Raw genomic sequence first — 20,020 nt, 5'->3', positions numbered from 1 at the left:
ACCCCTCCACTGACACACAGCTCCCAGGTTTGCTCCTTTTAAATGCATAAAAGCAGAAATCTGCAAGAAAGATTAATTTAAAAATAGGGGATTAATTAAAAAAAAATTAATGGGTGGGTACTGTGAACTCAGCAGTTGGGCAAGTCTCTGTTTATCAGGGCATCACAGGGGATTGTGAGCCACAAACCCCATTCTCTTTGTGTGGGAAGCCCCCCAGGGGAGGAGGATTCAGCACTTAAAATATGTTACCTTAATCCTGAGCAAACTCAGGAGCAGGAAAGGTCAGTGCCTGCCTTCCTGGCCCGGCAGGGATGAACTGCCAGCGGCTGCTTCAGCCGGAGCCTCCTGCTTCTGATGGGGCTCAAGTTACAGAGCAGAAGAAAGCTGATACACATCCTCCAGGTGTATCAGTCTTGATCCTATCTGGCGTCTTTCACCCCCAAATTATACCCTAAATCCTTGGTGAATAAAGTCAGCCAGAAAGGCTCTGGAAGGCTCAGCAGACTTGGGCAGGGGAGCAATTCTGGCTGGGCTTTTATCCCTGTCTCCCTCCACCTTTATTGATGTATTCATTGCCCACTTCTGGTCACTATTTGCCCAGTTGCCTCTGGAGTCTAAGGCTGGGAAGAGCCAGTCCTGGACCATCCTCAGTCAGCAAAAAATTTAACACTGCCCTCAGTAGGGTTCGGAGTGATCCCTCTGTTGTGGTTCCTGGAGTCTGTTGTCACAAAGAACCCAAGGAAATTGTGATATTGGCGCCCCAACTCAGCCTGAGCACACTCCCCTTCTCCTTGCCCTCCCTCATCCTTTAAGCCACAGGCAGGATTTGAGCAGACCTGCCCAAGCAAGCCCAGCTCTAGGCAGCTGCTGGCAAATGCTCCTTCCTCTTAATGCATGTTTGGGATTTGCCTCTCCCAGGATGTGTGTGATGAGCTGCAGGCTGAGGGCTGGGGCCTGGAGCCATTTCACAAGAAACCCTCTGGTTCCATCCCCACGCTCTTGGGATGCTCAGCCATCAGCGTCCTGCATGTGTATATCAACCTGTGTTGGAAAGTGGTGACCACCAAGGGCTGTGGCATCTGACCCGTGCTGGCTCTGGGTTTTTTTAGTGCCTCCCACGGGATGGTGGAGCTGGTTGTTGTGGCCCCTGGGCACCCTTCTCAGCCACTCCAGGGTAGATGCTTCAGCAGCTTCATCCTACAGTGGAGTTTGTGGGGAGCTGCAGCCATGGGCTTTGCTCATGGGATGTAGGGCAGCACCACTGGGAGGGAGATGTGGGTCTGGACCCTGTGGGAGGGTCTGTGCTGCTGCCCTATGCCAGCTCTGGGGTACATGGACAAATATAGCAAGTTATGCACCGGACGGACCCACACTGCAGAGCTGGGAAATTCCAGAGATCTGCTGGGCTGGGCAGGGAGGGCCGGAGGCGTTAATGACAGGGGCTGTAATCAGCACCTGCAATTAGCCTCCGCTCCAGCTGCCCTCAAAGGGGCCACAAAGCTCAGCATCCCACAGCCTTTCTCCCTCCCACCCCTCCCTGTCACTCCAGCTCGAGCCCTTTCAGTCATGGCCGTGCCAGCCAGGACCTGCACGCTTGGCTGGGATAAATGCAGCGTGAGCCACAGCTGGGAGAGGATTTATTGAGGGAATGGCTGGGTAGAACTGAAGGGGCTGTTCAGGGCTGGGGGTGAGGGGAAATGGAGGATGGAAAGGGGGTCAGGGCTGTACATCGGTCCAGCCGGTCCTTGCCAGAGTGGCTGGAGGTCAGGAGATGCCAGAATTGCTTGTGGTGATCCTTGGGGAAAGGAGAACAACCATCGGATGGTTGTCAGCCCCCTCCTCCCAGTCTTTACATTTCCAGCTCCCTCTGCTCGACGCTCCTTGCAGTAACGCCAAACTGCTGATGACATTAAACAAATTAATATCGGGTTTAAATAGCCTGCGGGAGGCCGGGCCAGGCCTGCGGGGCCAGCTGTCAATCCCGGATTAGCGAGTGCCCCGGCTAAACTTACTGCTGCTGTTAACGACCCTGACAGCAACACCCTGCCCGGGGCTCTGCCGGTGCTGCCCCGCTGCCAGCTGAGCCAGGGTGAAGTCTGGGAGAAAGACCCATGGTGTGCCCCGGTCCAGCAGCAGCACCCAGAGGGGCTCTGATGGCTTTAGTGTTTTTCAGTGCACTAAAATTCTGTGATTTACCCCAAAAAACGCCTAGTCTGGCTGTGGCACATAGGAAGGATCTCGGGCATCTCATAGTTTAACATTTTCATTTTCACTCTGTTTATGGCCCAGCGGTTTCTGCCCAACTCCTTGCACTGTTTGACTTGAGAAAAATATTTAATTCCTTCCTTGTTCTTGTCTACCGTTCAGGGAGGCAGGGGAGGTGACTGTTTCCCCTTTTCACGAGCAGGTTTTTCATCATTTCCCTGTTTAAAGGGCAGCAATGTAAGCAAGTCATGAGCCTCGCCTCCTGAGAAAAAGCCAAAAATCAGCAGAGGGGAAGGTGCTGCCATGAGGAGCCCAACTGCCACGGTCTTTGCTGAAGGGAAGGGCAGCAGGCCCTGGGCTCATGAAAACCCCAATCACGGAGGGCTGAGATGAGCACCCCACCCGGGCCAGGCTCGTGTCCACTCGTGTCACGCCACAAGCTGATGATGCGGTTGGGTCAGACCCTGTGTGTTTCCAGCACTCGGGGCTGGGGCTGAACGGAGCAGGGACCCACGGCCGCGGTCACCAGGCAGGGACACACGCTGTCCCCGCTGCCGCCGAGCCTTTCCCGGGGCTCGGGGTGGGCGCCTGCCGCTGAATCTCCCCTCCCTGAGCAAACCCGTGGTGGAGATCCTCGGGGGCGTTTCACCCCAGAGCAGCCACCTGAGAGACTCTCCGAGAGAGCCCCGGAGCTGTTGGGGGTCCCCTCCCCTCGCCCCAAGTTTCGGGGCTCGGGCAGCCCCGGCGCGGGGGCGGTTGTGCGGGGAGGGGGGAGCGCCCGGTCCCCCCGCCCATTTCCACGCTGATACCCGGCACCTCCGGCAGCTTCTCCCCCCGCGCTCCTGCGGGGCCGAGGCGGGGCCGGACGCGGGGCGAGGGGCGGTGGGAGCGTGGGTGCCCGGCCCTGCCCTGCCCGCAGCTCTGCCCGGCGAGCGGGAGGCACCAGCAGCGCCGAGCCGACGCAGCCGCATCCAAAATGCTTCTAGGTGGGTGAAACGCAACTTTCCCGCAGCCTCATCTCTCTCCCCGTCGCCCTCCATCTCTCTCCTCTCCATCGCTCCTTCATCCCCCGGCTCGCCGCTGGCGGAGCCGCTGCTCGGGGGTGCAGCGGGACCGGAGCGGCCGGGGGGGTTCGGTGGGGTTCGCGGGGAGGGGACCGGGGAATCGCATCGCTTCTGTCCCGGGGCTACCGCTCCCTGCAGAGCCCCGGCTTGAGCGCTCCCGTCCTCTGCCGGGTTCCTTCAGCTGGAGGAAAGGGCACTTTTCAGCGTCCGAGCTGTTCTTCATCTGCAGAAATACATCGAATTGGTTTTTATTTTGCCGGTAGCTCTGTGCAGACTGTGTGTGTGTGGGGAGGGTCTTCTCCACTTTGTGATTTTGGCCACTAACTTAACTCTAAACAGTGAAACACTGAGGTGGGTTATTTACTGCCGGGAAAGAACCCCGGGAATAAGCGGTACTCAAGGAGTCCGGGATCAGAGTGAGGGGCTGGGAATGGGCTCGGCATCAAACTCAACTATTGATTGACCTGTGGGGTCCCCATCCTGTTCCCAGCAGGGCTTAGCACCCCAAATTATCCTCATGAGATTTTCTTGTTTCTAAGCAAATTATGTCGTTCCCATTCCTTATTGCCGTTCTGCCTGAAAACCCCGTTAAAGAGCTGCTCGTGTTATTTGCATCAGCTGAGGCTGTACCCTACACCCACAAAATGGTCCCTCCCCGCCCAGCACATAGGCAGCCTGTTCCCTCGGCTCCCAGCCTGCTAATCCTAATTACTTACGGGATTCAAGCTGAGTTTGACTCACTGCATCTTATTGATTTTTCCCAGGGCTGCAAAAAGAGGAGGGAAAAGGTTGTGTGCTGACAGGGCTGGATTTTGCCCTTGCTCTTTGTCTGGGTGTCAGCTCCAACTTGTGCTTCTGCTGCACCTGCAACACAAATGTTCAATGCTTTTTGTGTGATATGAGGCTGGGGGAGAGTGACCAGAGTGTCCTTGTGAGGGTGGCCAGTGGCTGGTGGTGGAGCTCTGTGGCCAGGCTTGACTCGAAAAGCAGAGCAGCAGCAACAAACAGAACCTGACGCTGTTCTTGGACTCATTTTGTGTGGATTCAGGGCTGGTAATTTTCATGGTTTTGTTATTATCAGTGCTAACTTTGTGGCAGGTGCTGGGGAGGGAGCGTGCCCCTGGCTGCTGGCAGCGATGGGTCTGGCACGTCCCTGTGGGCAGCGGCGCCGCTTCTCTCCGTGCATATCAGTGTGGATCTGTGCACATCCATGTAGGCACGGGCATGTCTGCAGTGCCATGCACCCACCTTCCCCTGGTAATGTGTGGCTGGCATGTTCTTGTGGGTGCCTGAGGGCAGGAACACGGATGTTGCTAGCCTGGCACATCAATCAGGTGCCCGTGTTGGGCTATCTGTCTCCCATGGATCAAGCTGGCCCCAGCTGTCTTCATGGATCAATTTAATCTTTCTAATAGTTTGAAACACAATATTTTCTCTGAAATGTCTTTCCCTGTCTCTCTGGAACATGTAACGCTACTCGGGATATTTATCTGGAATACTCGTTAGGCAAAGCAGGCTTAAAAGACAAAAATCCAACCCCAGAGTTTGCTTTTCACTCTGTGGCCTCAGATATGGAAGAAACGTTGAATAGCCCCTAAGCTTCAATTTTTACCCTGCAGTGTCTTGGGCTTGTTGATGATCCTCATGCCAGGACCATGTTGCTCCAGGTGGAAGAACGTGGTGATGGGATTGTGCTTTCATGGTGATTCCAGCACTCTGTGTGCTGTGGGGGTGACAGTGTGGGGAGCCTGGCCCCACTGAGCTGCTGGGTTTGGCTTTAGGGTTTATTTGGCAGGTGGAGGGACTGAGCTTTCCTTGTGGTTGTTTTGGGTGGATTTCTCTATAAATGCAGCAGTTGTTTTTATTACCGGGTCTTGCTCCAAGCAATGTCCTAGGGGACACATCTGTCCCCTGGTTTCAACCCTGAGCAATACTGGTGGGGGGGGGGCATAGAGGGCTCTGACCTCCTCCAACAGCCTCAGCCTCCCCTTCAGAGTATTTTTAGACCAAGCTGTCATCTAATCTTGACCTCCAGGATGATGTGGGCTAGAAAATATTGCTGCATTTCCAGCATCAAGTGAGGATATAATTGACAAATCTCTTTAGTCCATTTTTAATTATGCCTCACCTTGCTGCAGTAATGAACCGCTAACAAGTATTTTGAGCAAATGTGAACTTTTTTTTTGAAGTTTCTCAATGCTGATGCTCCTGGCAGGTGCTGGCGGCACTGAGGCTTTGATGGTTTGTTTCAGCACCCACCTGATGTCCCTGAGCTTGTAATGACTGCAGGGGCTGGGGATTTAGCAGATTGCTTTTTTTTGCCTTTCCTGAGCGGGATGTTGGAAGGAGTGGGCTGCCTGCTCCCACTCTCCTCCAGAGTGATTATATTAGCATGGCCTGGGTAGGAGTGGCGGAAATTACAATGAAATACTAGAGGTAGGAAATAAAAATCTAATTAAAAAATAATGACAGATGTGTGTCATTTTCCAAACCCTAGGCATGACCATCCTGGCCGTGGGGCAGATGTGGTTGCAGGGGGATTGTGTGCTTCAGCTGTCTGGGAACTGTGCTCAGGGAATAATGCTGGGAGCAGAGAGCAGGTGAGGGGAGGTGAAGGGCTTTGGTCTCTCTAAACCATGGGAGGGGAAATATGTGAGTGGATTGGGGTTTGAAAGCCCTCTTGGTCCCCCAGGACTTGCCTTCCTGAAGTCTGAATTGGTGGGTGAACTTGGGGCAATTCCCCTTTTCCCCTAAGCAAAGCTGGGACTGGCTGAAGCCCATGTGTTTTCACTGCTTATTGGGGTTTAGGGGACAACTGTGACACTGTCATATGCAGTGGTTTGGGTGACACCATGGTGGTCTGTGTGCAGTGCTCTGGCACTTCTGAGAGGGAACAGTCCAGCAGAGATGGCCACTGGCCAGAGCCTGGCTCTGCCACTGACCTACCAAGTGGCCCTGGCCATGTCACTTATCCTCTCTGACCCTTCTTGTGGGTCTTCTTGGCTCTCTGGGGCTCAGTGCCAGCCCAGCCCTGGCTGTGTGAGGGAGGCACCTTCCTTCAGGTGCTTCAATAATAGAAATCATTAATTTTCACTGCTAATGGAAGAAATGCTGCGCTATGAAAAATGTGCGTTGGCTTGGAGGCAATTCAAAAGGCTGGTGGAGATGGGAGCCCCTAATTTGCTCCAAATTGGTTATTTCTCTGGAATGGTGAGAAAGCATCAATCTGAGGAGCTTTTCTCCCTTTTCACTTCTGTCAGCCGTTCTTTGCCTGTAATGAATTGGACTTGGCTGCAATTTTTACAATTTAAACAGTGTCCAGAATAGAGGCTGAACTCACTGAGGGCTCTGGTGCACTCTCCATTTCTCAGGAGGACTCCACTAGTCAGGGAGGGGTGGGCAGTGGAGCCCAGCTCAGTGTTCAGTTCTTGCCACCTCCCTTCTGCTGCCTCCAGTCAGGATGAGCCCACATCCCCCTGAGCCCCTCAGGAGCTGTTGCAGAGCCCAGTGGGGTCTTTGCTGGGCTGCAGCAGCCTGGCAGCATTGCTGGCTGTGGCACAGGGGACCCTGAGCTGATTGGGATCTCTGCTGGGGAGGCATCCCTAAACACTGTTTTTTCACATCATTACCTGGCACATGGGGAGCGTTGGGAATTAAAATCCAAAGGGATTTGGGCTCAATGCTTATTGGCAAGGGAGGAAAAGATGCTGGGTAGAGCAAGACTGATATCCAGGTTTGCTCTTCAGCAGCTGTTTTTGATATCAGTGCTGTGGGGTGAAGTTCCCCACAGCTCCTGGGGAGCAAGATGCAGCCAAGCTGCCTCCCAAAGGACCAGGTGCATGGACTAGAGGAAGCCCAGGGAGTGAGATCACCCTGTCCCTGCTCCTGCTCCTTGACAAAAGGGCTTTGCCCTTCTCAGCTGCTGCTCAGAGGAGCCTCAGCCCGGAGCTGGGGTCGCCATCAGGAAGAGATGAGCATGCTCCCCCCCCCTCCCCAGCCCAGCTCAGTAATCCTGTTGTGGCCATGTCCAGAGTTTGCAGGAATGTCATCTGAGTTTATTTCAAGGCTTGTTCCCTGCCAGCTGCAGTCACGCAGCTGAAGGTTGTGACAAAGCTGTGCAGGCACGAGGCTGCATCCTGCAAGCTGGCAGTGGCTGTGGGGTGTGTGTGGGGGGGCCCATGTCAGCAAGATGAGGGGCTTCTTCTCCAGTAGCACCCCATGGTTCTCTATCTATGGCCAAGCCCCTTCACAAGGACCTCAGCATGCTGGAGCCAGGGTCTTTGTGCCCACAGTGGGGCTGGAAGGGCACTCCCAGCAGAGGAGGAGCAGCCCCCTCAGTACCCTGGGTTGTGCAGGAGAGCTGCGACACAGCTGGGAAATACTGGGGTCCCCGAGTGTGTGTCCCATCACCTTCTCCCCATGTCCCTTCCAGGGTCTGCACATCCCGCAGGCCATGTCCTTGCCAGATCCACCCGTCCTGGCACCAGCCCGGGGGCTGCAGGAGTATTTTTAATTTGGCTGAGCTGACACGGTGCTGGGTGCTCTCTCCCACATGAGACAGTGGCTCCTTGCAGCCTTCCCCCTCCGCCACACACGGCAGAGATTGAACTGAGCTGTCACCACCTTCGGGTGCGAGGGATGCAGCCGGGCAGCTCCCATGAGTCCTCCCTCCCCTGCATGCTCCCAGCTCATTTTGGGGGCTGTCACAGCTGGGGTTTTGGGTGCAGAGGGTGAGCAGGGTCTGTCTTACCCCATGCCCTGTGCTGGCCAGCGGCTGGTTGAGCCAGGCACAGCGAGGTGGGTGGGCAGGAGAGCTGGGGGCTGCACAGGGTCAGCAGCTTTGGGAGCACCAGCACCTCCGCTTCCCTGCGGGAAGAGTGTGCGTCATTTCCCAGAGCCTGACTGGCTTAGAGCAGGGATGGAAACAAAATATCATAAATATCTTTGGACTCGGGGATTTAAATTTTTTTAGGGGTAATATGAATGGGTTTGGTCTCTTCTGTTCAGCTTATATATGCAGTAAGAAACCCTTGGGGAGCCCATCCATGGATGTGGGGCTGGAGTGCTGCAAGGGGTGTCAGGGATTGGGCAGGAGTATCCCAGTGGGAGCTGTGTGTGTACCTGGGGTCTGCTCTGGCTGCCAGAGGCGTGGGATGCCCATGGAAACTGGGACTCAGATGGAAACTGTGGCTCATGGCTGCCGCCGCCCTCGTGCCGCGGGATGATGGATGTGCTGGTGTACCAGGGCACCTGCCCACCCGGCTCCTCAGCACAGCACAGTCGGGAAAAATAGCAACAATTGGCTCGAGCCAAGGCTGCTGCTGCTGCTGCTGCATGGAGGTAAACAGGAGTATCTCCACTCCAGTTCCTTTAGGAAGGACGTCTGACATCCGGCTGCTGTGTGAGGGCAGAGTGCTCAGCAGGGTCAGGGACATCCTGCAAATGCTGCCCAAAATTCGTGTTGAAGCTTGAGGCTTTCCAGAAGGAATTGGTGTTCAGGGGAGAAGGGGGTCAGTGGTTTCAGCCTTGCCCCTTGCATGGAGCAGGCAGAACAAGCATGTTCTCAACTGGAGGCCATTTGTCCTGTGGATCCCAGTGCAGGGACTCCATGGAGGGGTCCCCATGGGAAGTGGAGTTGGTTCCAGCCACTGCTGATTTGGGGTCGCTGACCTTTGCTGTCCTGCTCTGGATGCTGGGAAGCAGGGAATGGTACCAGGGGATGCAGCAGGCTCCTGCCTAAAAACTAATTTAAAAGGCTCAATCCTCTTTTCTCGCTGCATTAGCACAAGAATAAATCGGGCTTGTTTTCACCCCAGGAGCCAGCTCTGGTTTCACCACCTTCAGCTCTCATTAACCCTGGGCTGAGGTGGCTCGGCAAGAATGTCCCCAGACCAGGAAGAGCCTCTTGCCCCGGGATATGTGGAGGAGCTAAAGAGAGGAATTAACCGGGGGCCGCCCGACCCCCTTGGTGCAGAGCCAGCCGGAGCCAGGTACAAAGCAGCTCCTAATCCTGGTGAATTCCAGTGAGCCACATCATTCCTCATGGCCCAGCTCCACACTGGGAGAGTCTGGGTGGGAGCATCCTTCAGCTCCTAGGCACGAAACAAGGAGCCAGGTTCCCAGTAGGGGTCCCACAGGATTTTAGTGTTCTTAGGAGCCTTGTTTGGGGAAAGCAAAGGTGGCACAAAGTCCTCTTTTTGGAAGTAGTCAAGAGGGTCTACATTTCTGTATTTATTGCTAAAAGAAAGTATTTTGGGATGTGAGGAACCCCTCTGCTCGTTAGGGAGCTGCGCTGGGTTTCAGCCCCAGCCCTGCAGCTATGGGCTAGGAGTGCAGGTAAGCAGGAACACCTTGTTGCATTCCCTAAAGGGCTTGGACTTGGATCCTGCTGAAACTCCTCATCCATGGCTGGGGGCTGCTCTGCCCACGGCTGCTTGCAGAACACCTCTGAAACCCAGAGAAACACCCATCCTGGCTGGCTGCAAATGCTCCTGCAGCTCACCCTGCTGGGATCTCTGCTGGGGGAGACATCCCTAAACGCTGTTTTTTCACATCATAACCTGGCACATGGGGAGCGTTGGAAATTAAAATCCAAAGGGATTTGGGCTCAATGCTTGTGGGCAAAGGAGGAAAAGATGTTGGGTAGAGCAAGACTGATATCTGTTTTTGATATCAGCGCTGTGGGGTGAAGCTCCCCATAGCTCCTGGAGAGCAAGATGCAGCCAAGCTGCCTCCCAAGGACCATACTGCATGTGCCCGGCTCCCAGCTGAGACACCCAGACTAGGGATACCCGGGCACCTGAGGGAAGGATCCCGGCAGGTGAGCACAGGGCACGGTCCCCAGGGGCCGGAGCGCCCGGCGCAGCCACCGCATCCACAGTCCCCGCATCCCGGCCATGCCCCCGCGGCCTTCCCCATCCCGGCCGCCGCTAGTGGCCACTGCCGCCGTGAGCTGCCGGAGCATCCGTGAGGCAGACGGTGCTGGCAGCAAGATGGCTGCTCCGGTGCTCCGGTGAGCGCGGGCGGCCGCCGCAGGCTTTGTTCCCGCACCCGGGGCCGCGGGCTGCGGGGGCTGCGGGGCGGGGGGTGCTGCCGCCTCCCAAACACCCCGCTGCTTTTTGGCTTTGCGTTGCTTGGCTGGGTTTTGTTGTTGTTTTTTATTTTTTTTTAATTTTAATTAGGTGTTTATTTTTTTTTTCCTATTTAAAATCTGGGAAGTTTGCAAGCCCCCCCACCCCAAAGCCTATGCAGCTTTTCCATGGTACGTATGTAGGGGCGGGTGAGTGGGGTGGGCACGCTGGGCTGGGCGCTGGGGCTGTCCCGCTCACCCTCCGGGCACGGCGACACGGCAGCCAGGGCTGATGCACCAGGGAAAGAAAAGCTCAGGGCAGCGGCTTATCCTCCCACAAGTAAATCCTGATCCTGCCCAAACTTCCCGGCGGGGGGAGAAGCAGGCTGGCTGGGGGGAGCGGAGTGTGACCCCCATCCCGAGCTGCTGCGAGTCCCCCGCGATGCTCAGCGCTGTTCTTGTTCTTCCACGGGTGCTGTAGGAATGGGTGTCACGGTGCTCTGCTCCATCCCAACCCCCGCCCCGGCCCCGTGCATCCCACACACTAATTGCTGCTCTTTTTTTTTTTTTTTTTTTTTTTTCCCCTTCCAAGGCAGCAGCTTCTGCTGGAGCAGGTTAGGGGGGCTGTGGGGATGGCTTGGTGGCGAGTGGGGTCAGTGACAGAGGAAGAGCACAGGAGTCCTCGCCTGGGGCCATTGCAGCCAGAGCTGGGTGCCTGCCAGGGGCAGGGGTGGAGGGGGTCGCTGTGCCCGTGGCTGTGGTGCCAGTCACTCCAGTGGACCCCATGGAGAGTGCTGGCTCTGTGGGGATGGGCATTCACAGCACTGGGAGTCGTGGTTGTGTTCTAACGCCTGAATTGTCAGGGTTCCATCCCCCTGCTCCCACAGGAGCATTTTGGTTCTCTTCCCCATGCAGCGTTTTTATCTTCCCTCTCCTCTTAACCAGCACCTTTATCAAGGCTCAGTTTGGATTTTCAGTCCAGCTCATGGAGAAATGTGAGGATCAGACTGAGTTGGCCTGAATTGTAGGGAGAATGTCAAGTGAATGCTTAAAACCCTTCAAGTCCTGATTTAGTTACATGTTTAAGTGCTTTGCAGCCTGTAGCTCAGTAGATATCTGCAAGCCTGGCCTGGAGTGGATTCTGTGTGTCACCCCCTGAGGGGAAACTGGGATGCCACTGAATGTGCAGCTCATGGCTCTGCTGCCATGGGACCTGCCACTGCTTTGGCAATTCCCTGGAAGAGAGACAAGCAAAGCAGGACTGAGAGTTCACGTGTGCACACAAGCACGTGTGTCTGAGCTCCCAGAACATCACCCTTGTTCAGTTCCAGGGCCCTGGTGCTCACTGCCAGCAGCAGGTGCTGCTCCTCCAGGGCTGAACGCTCTTTTTTGGGTGTTTCAGCCAGCGCTGAGCCTTCCTCACTTTCCCAGTGCCAGCAGAGTGGGGGAAGCTGCTCCTGGGGGAAGTGTGTGGGTGTTCCTGTGGTGATGGGACCATGTGTGTGCGCCAGGCTCACCAGTGACACCAAGAGCTTCTGGTGATGCTGGTGGTGCTTGATGGGATCCCCCTGTGTGGTGCTGGGGCTGTTGCACAGCCTGACCTGCCCTCAGCACCGCTGCTGTCACCGTGCCACTGTCGCTGTGCCACCACAGCTGAGCCCTGGCTGAGGTTTGCAGGGCCCTAATCCCTTTCCCTTGTGTCTCTTTCATCTCCAGTCGGACCAGGAGAGTGGTAATAGGCCTTCTCACTAAATTAAATGTGCAGGTCGCTCCTCAAGGCACGGTGCGGTTCAACCGTAGTTGATTTCCCAGCCACAGCAGTATGGTACCTCCAGGGAAAAAACCAGCCGGGGAGACTTCAAATTCCAATAAAAAGTGTAAACGCTATTTCAATGAGCACTGGAAGGAAGAATTTACCTGGCTGGAGTTTGACTATGAGAGGAAACTCATGTTTTGCGTAGAGTGTCGGCAGGCACTGGTGAAGAACAAGCACGGGAAGGCGGAAAACGCCTTCACCGTGGGCACGGACAACTTCCAGCGGCACGCGCTGCTGCGGCACGTCACCTCGGGCGCGCACCGCCAGGCGCTGGCCGTGAACCGCGAGCAGCCGGCGCTCCAGAGCCGCGGCCACCCCGAGCTGCGCCCCGTCATCAAGGTGGAGGTGAACCCGGCCAAGGTGGCCGTCCTCACCACCGTCTACTGGATGGCCAAGGAGGACATCCCCGATGAGAAGTGCTCCTCCCTGCTCAGCTTCCAGAAGTTCAACCTGTGCCAGGCGCTGCTGGCGTCGGAGCACAGCGAGTTTTACCACCCTGGCTGCGTCAGGGAGATGCAGGTGTGTATGTGGGGCTGGGGTGACATCTGGGTGACAGCTGGGGTGGTGCCCGTGGCCACTGGTTGTGCAGGAGCTCCCCGAGCCTGCCAGGCTGCTTGGCAGGAAGAAAGCTCAGGAGTTCAATTAGCACATGAACTCTGTGGGTTTTGCCTTTTTTGCCCTAAACTGAGTGATCAGAAAGATCAAGTAGCTGGAGAGTTTAGAAAGGATTTTCTGAATTTTATGAACACTTCATGCCTGCTAAAATCAAATTAAATTTTTAGTGAGTCTTGGCCGTTTGCCAGGCTTTTCAGCTCTCTGCAGAGCCTTATTTTGCTGCAGATAGACTAAACCCACTAATTAGGTTTCCCAGCCTGTGGTGATCCTTGCAGCACTCACACACACAGAGGAAGTTTTCCCTCCAAACTGGAGAGTTTGCCTGAAATGGGGGGAATGTGAGTAAATGAGTAAAGACCGAAAAAATGTTCCCATTCTGCTGCTGCTCCAGCTGGGCCAGTGAAGTGGAACTGCTGGAGCTGAATGAGGCAGGTGGGTTCCTGGTGTCCTGCCTCACTGCCAGCATAGGTGGGAGTTTGGGAATGGGATGTTGGGGTCTGAGGGGTCAGTGCTACTGGTGGTGCTGTGTCCTGCTGCATCTGTGGGACTCTGGCCACAATCTCAGGACAGGAACCCCCAAGCTCTCAGCAGCTTCCCGTAGCGCTTGAGCTGCCAAACAGGAGCAGGAGGAGAAAGCTTATTAGGGAAAAAGAAAGTGATTTCCAGCCTCTGTGTGTACCACCAGTGTAAGGGCTTTTCCCTGGCTCGGGGGCTTATGCACTGCAGGAGCCTGTGGGTGGGAGCTCACCCGCTCACTGTGCCAAGTACTGCTCATCTCCCACTGCCTCTGAATCTTATTTGTGTTTCTTTCTCCCTCCCCTCACCCCTCCTTCAACTGGCCCAGGCAGCCATTGCCAAAGTCCTCCACAATGAGGACAGGCACAGGATCAAAGCCTCGCCGTTCATCGGGCTGGTGGTGGACGAGACTGTGGACGTCCTGGAGCACCGCAGCCTCGCCATGTTCACCACCACTGTCTCCCCCTGCAGCGGGCAGACCTCCACCACCTTCCTGGGCAGCTTCGAGCTGCCCGCCGGGGAGGCCTCTACTGTGGCAGGCAAGGTGGGTGAGGTGATGCGCTCCTTCGGCATCCCCACCATGAAGCTCACCTGGCTGAGCGCTGACAGTGCCTCGCTGGTGGCCGAGCGGCTGAGCGGGGTGGGCACGGCGCTGACCTCGCTCTGCCCGCTCCTCACCGAGGTGCACTGCCTGTCCCACGGCACCTCCCTGCTGCTGGCCGAGAGCATCAGCACCATCGAGTACCTCCAGAAGTATGAGACCACCGTGGATGCCGTGTATAGGCTCTACTCCAGCTTCCAGAGGGAAGGCAATAGCCTGCAGGAGCTGCGGAGAGTGCTGGACCTCTGTGAGATAGACCTCGGGAGCCCCAAAGCCATCCATTGGACTTCTATCTTCCCAGCTGTAGAAGCCATCGACTCCTCGTGGCCCACACTGGTGCTGCTGCTGGAGAGCGAGGCCGAGCGCTCACCCGTGGCCCGTGGCCTCTGCGAAGAGCTCAAGAAATTCCAGTTTGTGGCCTTCACCAAGATCCTCCTCGATGTCCTCCCCATCTTCCAGAAGCTCAGTCGCTTCTTCCAGATCGAGGACTTTGACCTCTCCATCCTGAAGCCCATAGTCTCAGCCACAGCCACCACGCTGCAGGCCCAGCAGAGCACCAGCGGCCAGAACCTCCGCGAGTTCCTCAGCGAGATGGACAAGCGCCCGCAGGACGGCCGGGACGGCGAGAGCCGCCTCTACTACAAAGGTGTGGAGCTGGCCAACTGCTCCCAAGTGCACCTGAAACACTTTGAGCACCTGAAGGACAGCTACCTGGAGAGAGTGCGGGGCAACCTGCTGGACAGGTTCCCCAGCCGCGTCCTGGAGGCCATCAGCTCCTTCTCTGCCATCTTCAACCCCAAGTGCTACCCCCAGTCTCTGGAGGACATCGGCAGCTACGGGGTCAGCGAGCTGAATTTCCTGCTGCAGGTGTACTCACGGGTGGTGGTGAGCGAGCGCGCCCTGAGCGACTTCCCGCTCTTCAAGCGCATCGTCTTCAGCCTCAGCCAGCTCTCCTTCAAGGACCTCTGCGTCAAGCTGGTCTACAGCAGCTCTGAGATGCACGAACTCTTCCCAGACTTCGCTGTGCTGGCCGCCATTGCCCTGGCCTTGCCGCTGGGCTCGGTGCTTGCCGAGAAGACGAGCCGGGGCCGGGAGCTGCTGAGGCGCGGGCGGCCGCGCCACGCCAAGGCCGAGGGGCTCTCGGACCTCATGAAGATCGCCATCGACGGGCCGGCCGTCAGCGAGTTTAACTTTGCGCTGGCCATCGAGTACTACGAGAGCATGAGGGAGTCTGGCTTCATCGTGGCGCAGGTGAAGTGAGCGTGGCGCTGAGGCAGCTCCACATCCCTGCTCGCTGCTGGGGCCAGGCAGCCACAGGGAACTGTGGCCTGGGAAGAGAAAACATCCCCCTGCAAAGCCGTGCAGAGGATGGTGACCTGCTCTGTGCTGGGAAGAGAAAACAGGATCCTTTACCAAGCCATGCTGGTCCCATGACCACCCCTCCCTCATGCCCCAAACCTCTGTTTCAATCTCCTAGAATTCAGAATCCTGAGGCCACCTGAGATCCTAAATTGAGATGAGGGTTTTTTTCCCAAGGGTTTGTAATTATTTTTTTTTTTTAGGGAGATGAAGGCAAAGCTCTTGAGCTCAAATGTCACGTTGCCTTTGCACAGAGATACCCAGCAGCTTTTGCTTAATGCTCTGCAAAAAGATGGGATTTCTGTTATTCTGGAGCCTGGAGAGTGAATGCAGAAAAGGCAGCGCATCCTCCGAGCTCTGCGCTGACCCCAACATGCCTGGCGGTGTCGTGTTGGTGTTCCTTGCACACAGCACAGGGTATTTTTAGCAGTGGCATCAAGTCATGATCATTTCAAGAGCAAGAGATTTAGGGAATGATATTGTAATGGCTGAGGAAATAGAAACTTGAAATGCATCATTGTGTACATATGTGTATGTGTGTATATATATATAAATATACATATATAAATATCTATATTAAAAGGTCTATCTTAATTTTTCTAAAGTTTAAAGTATAAAGTAGCTAAAAGGACTTTTTTTTTTTTCTTGCAACGACTGAATAAATTATGAGCAGGGGTCCAAAAATAATCAATAGCTAATTCTTGTTCTTTCCAAAACGTCCTCATGTCCCAGAGTTTCCTTTGCACCCTGAGCTCTTGGCAACTTACAGTCTGGGAGAAAGTCCTTCAACACCTGCTTTGGGGACCAGCTAGAGGTGTTCAGCTCATACTTCTGCTCTGAAGTGTTGCTCTCTGTCCTGAGCTGAGCAGAGCTGTTGGTGCCTGCAGCAGCCAGGAGCTCGTGCCCCTCTGCCCGTGGGTCTGGCAGTGCCAGTGGGGCTGGGGTGCTGCTGGTGTGTTCCACTGTGACAGGGCTTTGCTGGTTTTAATTGAGGGGCTGTTTCTTTCAGCCCAGACTGATTCTAATCAGCAACAAACCCAGTGCAGCAGCATGAAACATTACCTCAGTTGAATCCTGAGTGCCAGGTCCTCTGCTGGAGCTGCCAAAAGCTGGAAAAGGGAGGATGTTGCAGATCTGCTGCCCCACAGTCCAGGTCTGGTTGCTCTGGGAGTCCAATGCAGTGCAATCTGTTTGTTACTAGTCCAGATCCCAAAGGTGCTGGGGCTGCGCTGGTGCTGCCATCATGGTCCAGCATTGTGACTGGTCCAGCTCCTCTTCTCTGGCCATCAGCACTGGGAAACCTCCTGGAAATGTGCTTGGCAGAGACAAAAGCTTTAAAGCCCTGGGTAAGGAATTAGAGACACCATCAAAATTTGCTGAGAACATCTCCCAGGCAGGAGGGAGCCTGTGTGTGAATAAACAGCTCTGTCTCCATCTGGCCTGGGCAGACTCCGTGCCAGATGCTCTCTGAGGCAGCGGCGTCTGCGGAGATGAGTGCTTGGCAGACTCGTGTTGGTATGAGAACCTGCAGTGTTGGCCCTGCCACCTTCAGAGGCAGCTCTGGGAGGTTCACACAGGCAGGTGTCAGAGCACAACAGGTGCTCTACTCTGCCTCACAGGGACAAGGAGAAAAAACCTGTGCAGGTGTGTGTTCAGTGGCTGTGTAGAGTGAAGGAGTGGAGGACAGGCTGGGGAGGACAGCCAGACACAGTTTGGGTGAGTTTTGGCTAAATGCAGGGCTGAAAACTTTAAATTCCAAGGGATCCCTACAAAAGTCACTTGTCTGTGGGACAGGAGCTGGGCTGAGCTCCAGGTAGAGAATGCAGGCTCTGATGGCTCTGGCTGAGCCCCAAGCAGGGGACTCGCAGCACCACATCAGGGACATCGTGGCTTTGACATCTCCTGGTCAGGCCTGGACTGGACCTGTGGAACTAGTGGGGGGACACAGAGACAACCCCCCCAAACTGCAGCTGGTGGTCATGCCAGGAACGTGTGGCTCCTGTGCTCCTCTCCTTGCACCAGCCCCTTGGAATGCTCTGCAGAGCCTGGAGCACGTTCTGTCCCAGGAGGACTAGCAGTGTCAGGGCAGCAGGATGTGCTGTGGAGGTGGGGGCTCCTCTGCCAAAATGTGGGGAGACAGAGCAGGGGCTGTGTCAAAAATCTGCATCACTGGGGTTCTCTTCACCAGCACAGCCCCACCTGCTGCTGGCCATGCCCGTCACCTTGCCTAAGGTCGTGTCATTCTATACAGACCTGGGACCCTGCCACTCTTCCAAAAGCAAATCCCCTTAACTGAGTGTCTAATTAATACCTAAAAATACTGCCCTCAGCTGCTGCTGGAATCTGCCCTGCAGCAAAGGTAAGGCAGCACCCACAATGCCATACCCCCCTAACCTTGGAAAGGTTTCCCAAGAGCATCCTGTGGGTGCCCCAGCAGGGTGTTGTGACATGCTGGGGAGCTTCACTAGAGTGGCCTTGGCCCTCTTCCTGCTCCTCAGGGTCTTGTTTTTGCTTCAGGGATAAAGCCAAGTGGGCACAGACCTGCCCATCTGCAAGGTCTCACAAGAGTTTCTGAGCTCTCTTTAAGTGCCTGGTTTATCCCAGTCGAGAAATGTGTTTAATCCACAAATTTGAGCTCAAGGATGTCAAAGAGGTTGACATACCTTCTCATATCTTCTCACTGGTGGCCAGCAGCTGCTGCAGGTGGTGGCTGATGCTCGGAGTCTGTGTCCCCCCAGCACTCATCCTGTGCCTGCCCAGTGCAGGAGCTGCTCCCCAGGCAGGGAACCCCTTCAGCTGCAGCATCCCCTCTTGTAGTCACTGATTTTGGGGATGAGGTGATTGCCCAACTCCTGTTCCTCCCATATATATATAGCTGCATATATTTTGAATATAGGTGTATAATTTATGTTTTTAAGGCCAGTGCAGTCCGTGCAAATCTCTCTGACTGTGATGAGTGGAACCCTGTGTGATCCAGCCCCAATTGCCTTTGCTGCTCTCGCGTGGGGCCCCGGCTGCGTGTGCTGGGGGGTCCCAGGGCAGCTCCTCTGGCGCCAGCCCGGCCGTCTCAGATGATCTGATGTAGAAGAACTGTTTCACGCCTCAGAAGGTTGATTATGCACCCCTCACCCAATCCTGCTCGCTGCTGCTGTAATGTTATTTATTTATTTTTAAGCGGTTTCACAGATTTCCCTTCTGGGCGACTCTGGAATTAACTCGATCAGTGCATGCCTGATGAAGCAAACTGTAATTCCTCCCTGGAGTCAGGCCTGGCTTGGGGATGGCTCCGGTGCCGTGGCAGAGCCGCTCGCCCAGAAAGAGGTCGTTGGTGCCCGTGGGGCTGGCGACGAGCACTGGCTGCTCAAATTCAGGGAATCTCTCAAATTTTGAATTTCAGATGTCTCAGATCCTGCACCAGCTGGGATCAGCACAGGGGGAGTGGAGCAGAGTGAGGAGCAGCACCAGCCTGGGGTCCCCATTCTGCATAGCTGGTGTGGGGGCTGGAGGGGGACTCAGGCTTGGTGCTGGTGGAGTGTTCTTGCTGTGGGAGTGGATACTGGCCACTGTCAGCCTCCCACAAGGGTGTTTTCAGGTCCAGGGGATTGTTGGGATGGGGTTATGCTCTGCTGGGTCAAGGGATCCATGATGCCTTTTAGGTGAAAAAAAACCCCAAACCTCAAAAAAATCCAAAGGAATGAGGAACATTGACCTTGTCCCTGCTGCAGGAAAAGAGATGAGGCTGTGGGTGGGTTGGAGGAGGTGTGAAGTCATGTGGGATGTGAATGAGCCCTTCTGGCTCACAGCACTCTGAAACAGTTTCTTATTTATTGTGTTTGGTCAGTTTTTTTTTTTTTATTTTATTTTAGCTTTTCCCCCTCCTTGCTCCCAGAGCTGGTCAGGGACTCCCTCTGCCACTCGCAGGATGCTTTCCTGTGCTCATCATCTGTGATGAGTCTGAGTTGGGATGGGGAGCAGGCTGGAGACAGATCCCTCTGCTTGGCCTTCCCTCCCTCCTTCCCTCTATCCCACGGGTGTTTTCTGTTGAAACAGAACATTTTAATAACTTTAGGCTATTTTTGAGTCTCACGCTGGAGCGCGTGGTTGGTTTGCGGGGGACGGGGAGTGGCGGCTGTGCTGCAGGAGTGGGGACAGCTCAGCCTCTGCCCCCAGTCCTTTGGCAGCCACAACCTCACCATTCCTGGTGAGGAGCCCTGGTGGTGCTGGCATGGGGGAGCCCAGGGCTGTGTGGCTCCATGGCAGAGCCCAGGGAAGGCTCTCCCCTCTTCCCTGGGGAAGTTTGGACACCTTTTGAGGTTCAGACTCCTGGGTGTGTCCAAGCTCTGATGCAGAGGTGGCTGCATCCAGCTTCAACTGGGGTGCTGGTGTTGAGCTTGGAAGGCAAAGGGGTGCCCAAGGGCTGGGATTTTTCCCTTTGGGGATTCTGTAATCCATGGCAGATGTCCCTGTGTGCCATGTCTTGTGTGCTCTGTCACCAGTGCTAACACTGCTCTTTCCCTCTTCCAGGTCCCTCTGGACACAGCAGCCCCCTCTTAGCATCATTGCCCATCCCTGGCCGGCCTCTTCATCCCCCCTTGGATATCAAGCACTTTCTGACCTTCAGGCTCAACGGGACATCACCGCTCAACCTCTTCCCCAACTTCAACACGGTGAGTCCCTGGGGAGGATGTGCATCAGCTGCTGGACCCCTCCTCTCCCTGACAGCAGTCCCTCCTCTACATGGCACCACTCTCTGAACCCTACCAGGTAGTTTCTGG

At 55.5% G+C, this 20,020-nt stretch overlaps 2 protein-coding genes across 7 annotated transcripts in view; both read left to right on the top strand.

Moving 5' to 3' along the window:
- Nucleotides 1-20,020, top strand: part of ZNF385C (zinc finger protein 385C) — a 61,079-nt gene that overhangs the window by 27,433 nt on the left and 13,626 nt on the right. For 4 of the 6 annotated variants that reach the window (XM_079328003.1, XM_079328002.1, XM_079328007.1 and 1 more), the window contains one exon: nucleotides 19,770-19,912. In XM_079328003.1, coding sequence (XP_079184129.1) covers nucleotides 19,770-19,912 — 143 coding nt within the window. Of the gene's footprint in view, nucleotides 1-2,957; nucleotides 3,192-19,769; nucleotides 19,913-20,020 lie in introns of those variants that run through there. The other 2 variants (XM_079328006.1, XM_079328005.1) reach the window with 1 other exon arrangement.
- On the top strand, nucleotides 11,268-15,154 carry LOC306812996 (uncharacterized protein C17orf113). The gene is given in 3 exon segments (XM_079327993.1): nucleotides 11,268-12,153; nucleotides 12,156-12,673; nucleotides 13,614-15,154. Coding segments are annotated over 3 exon segments (2,109 nt in total). The 5' UTR covers nucleotides 11,268-12,095; the 3' UTR covers nucleotides 15,147-15,154.

Source organism: Erithacus rubecula (genome assembly GCF_903797595.1).
Source record: "Erithacus rubecula genome assembly, chromosome: 27".
NCBI classification, from domain to species: Eukaryota; Metazoa; Chordata; class Aves; order Passeriformes; family Muscicapidae; genus Erithacus; species Erithacus rubecula.
The sequence above is the reverse complement of the archived record's forward strand: the minus strand, read 5'-3'. Positions and strand labels throughout refer to the sequence as shown.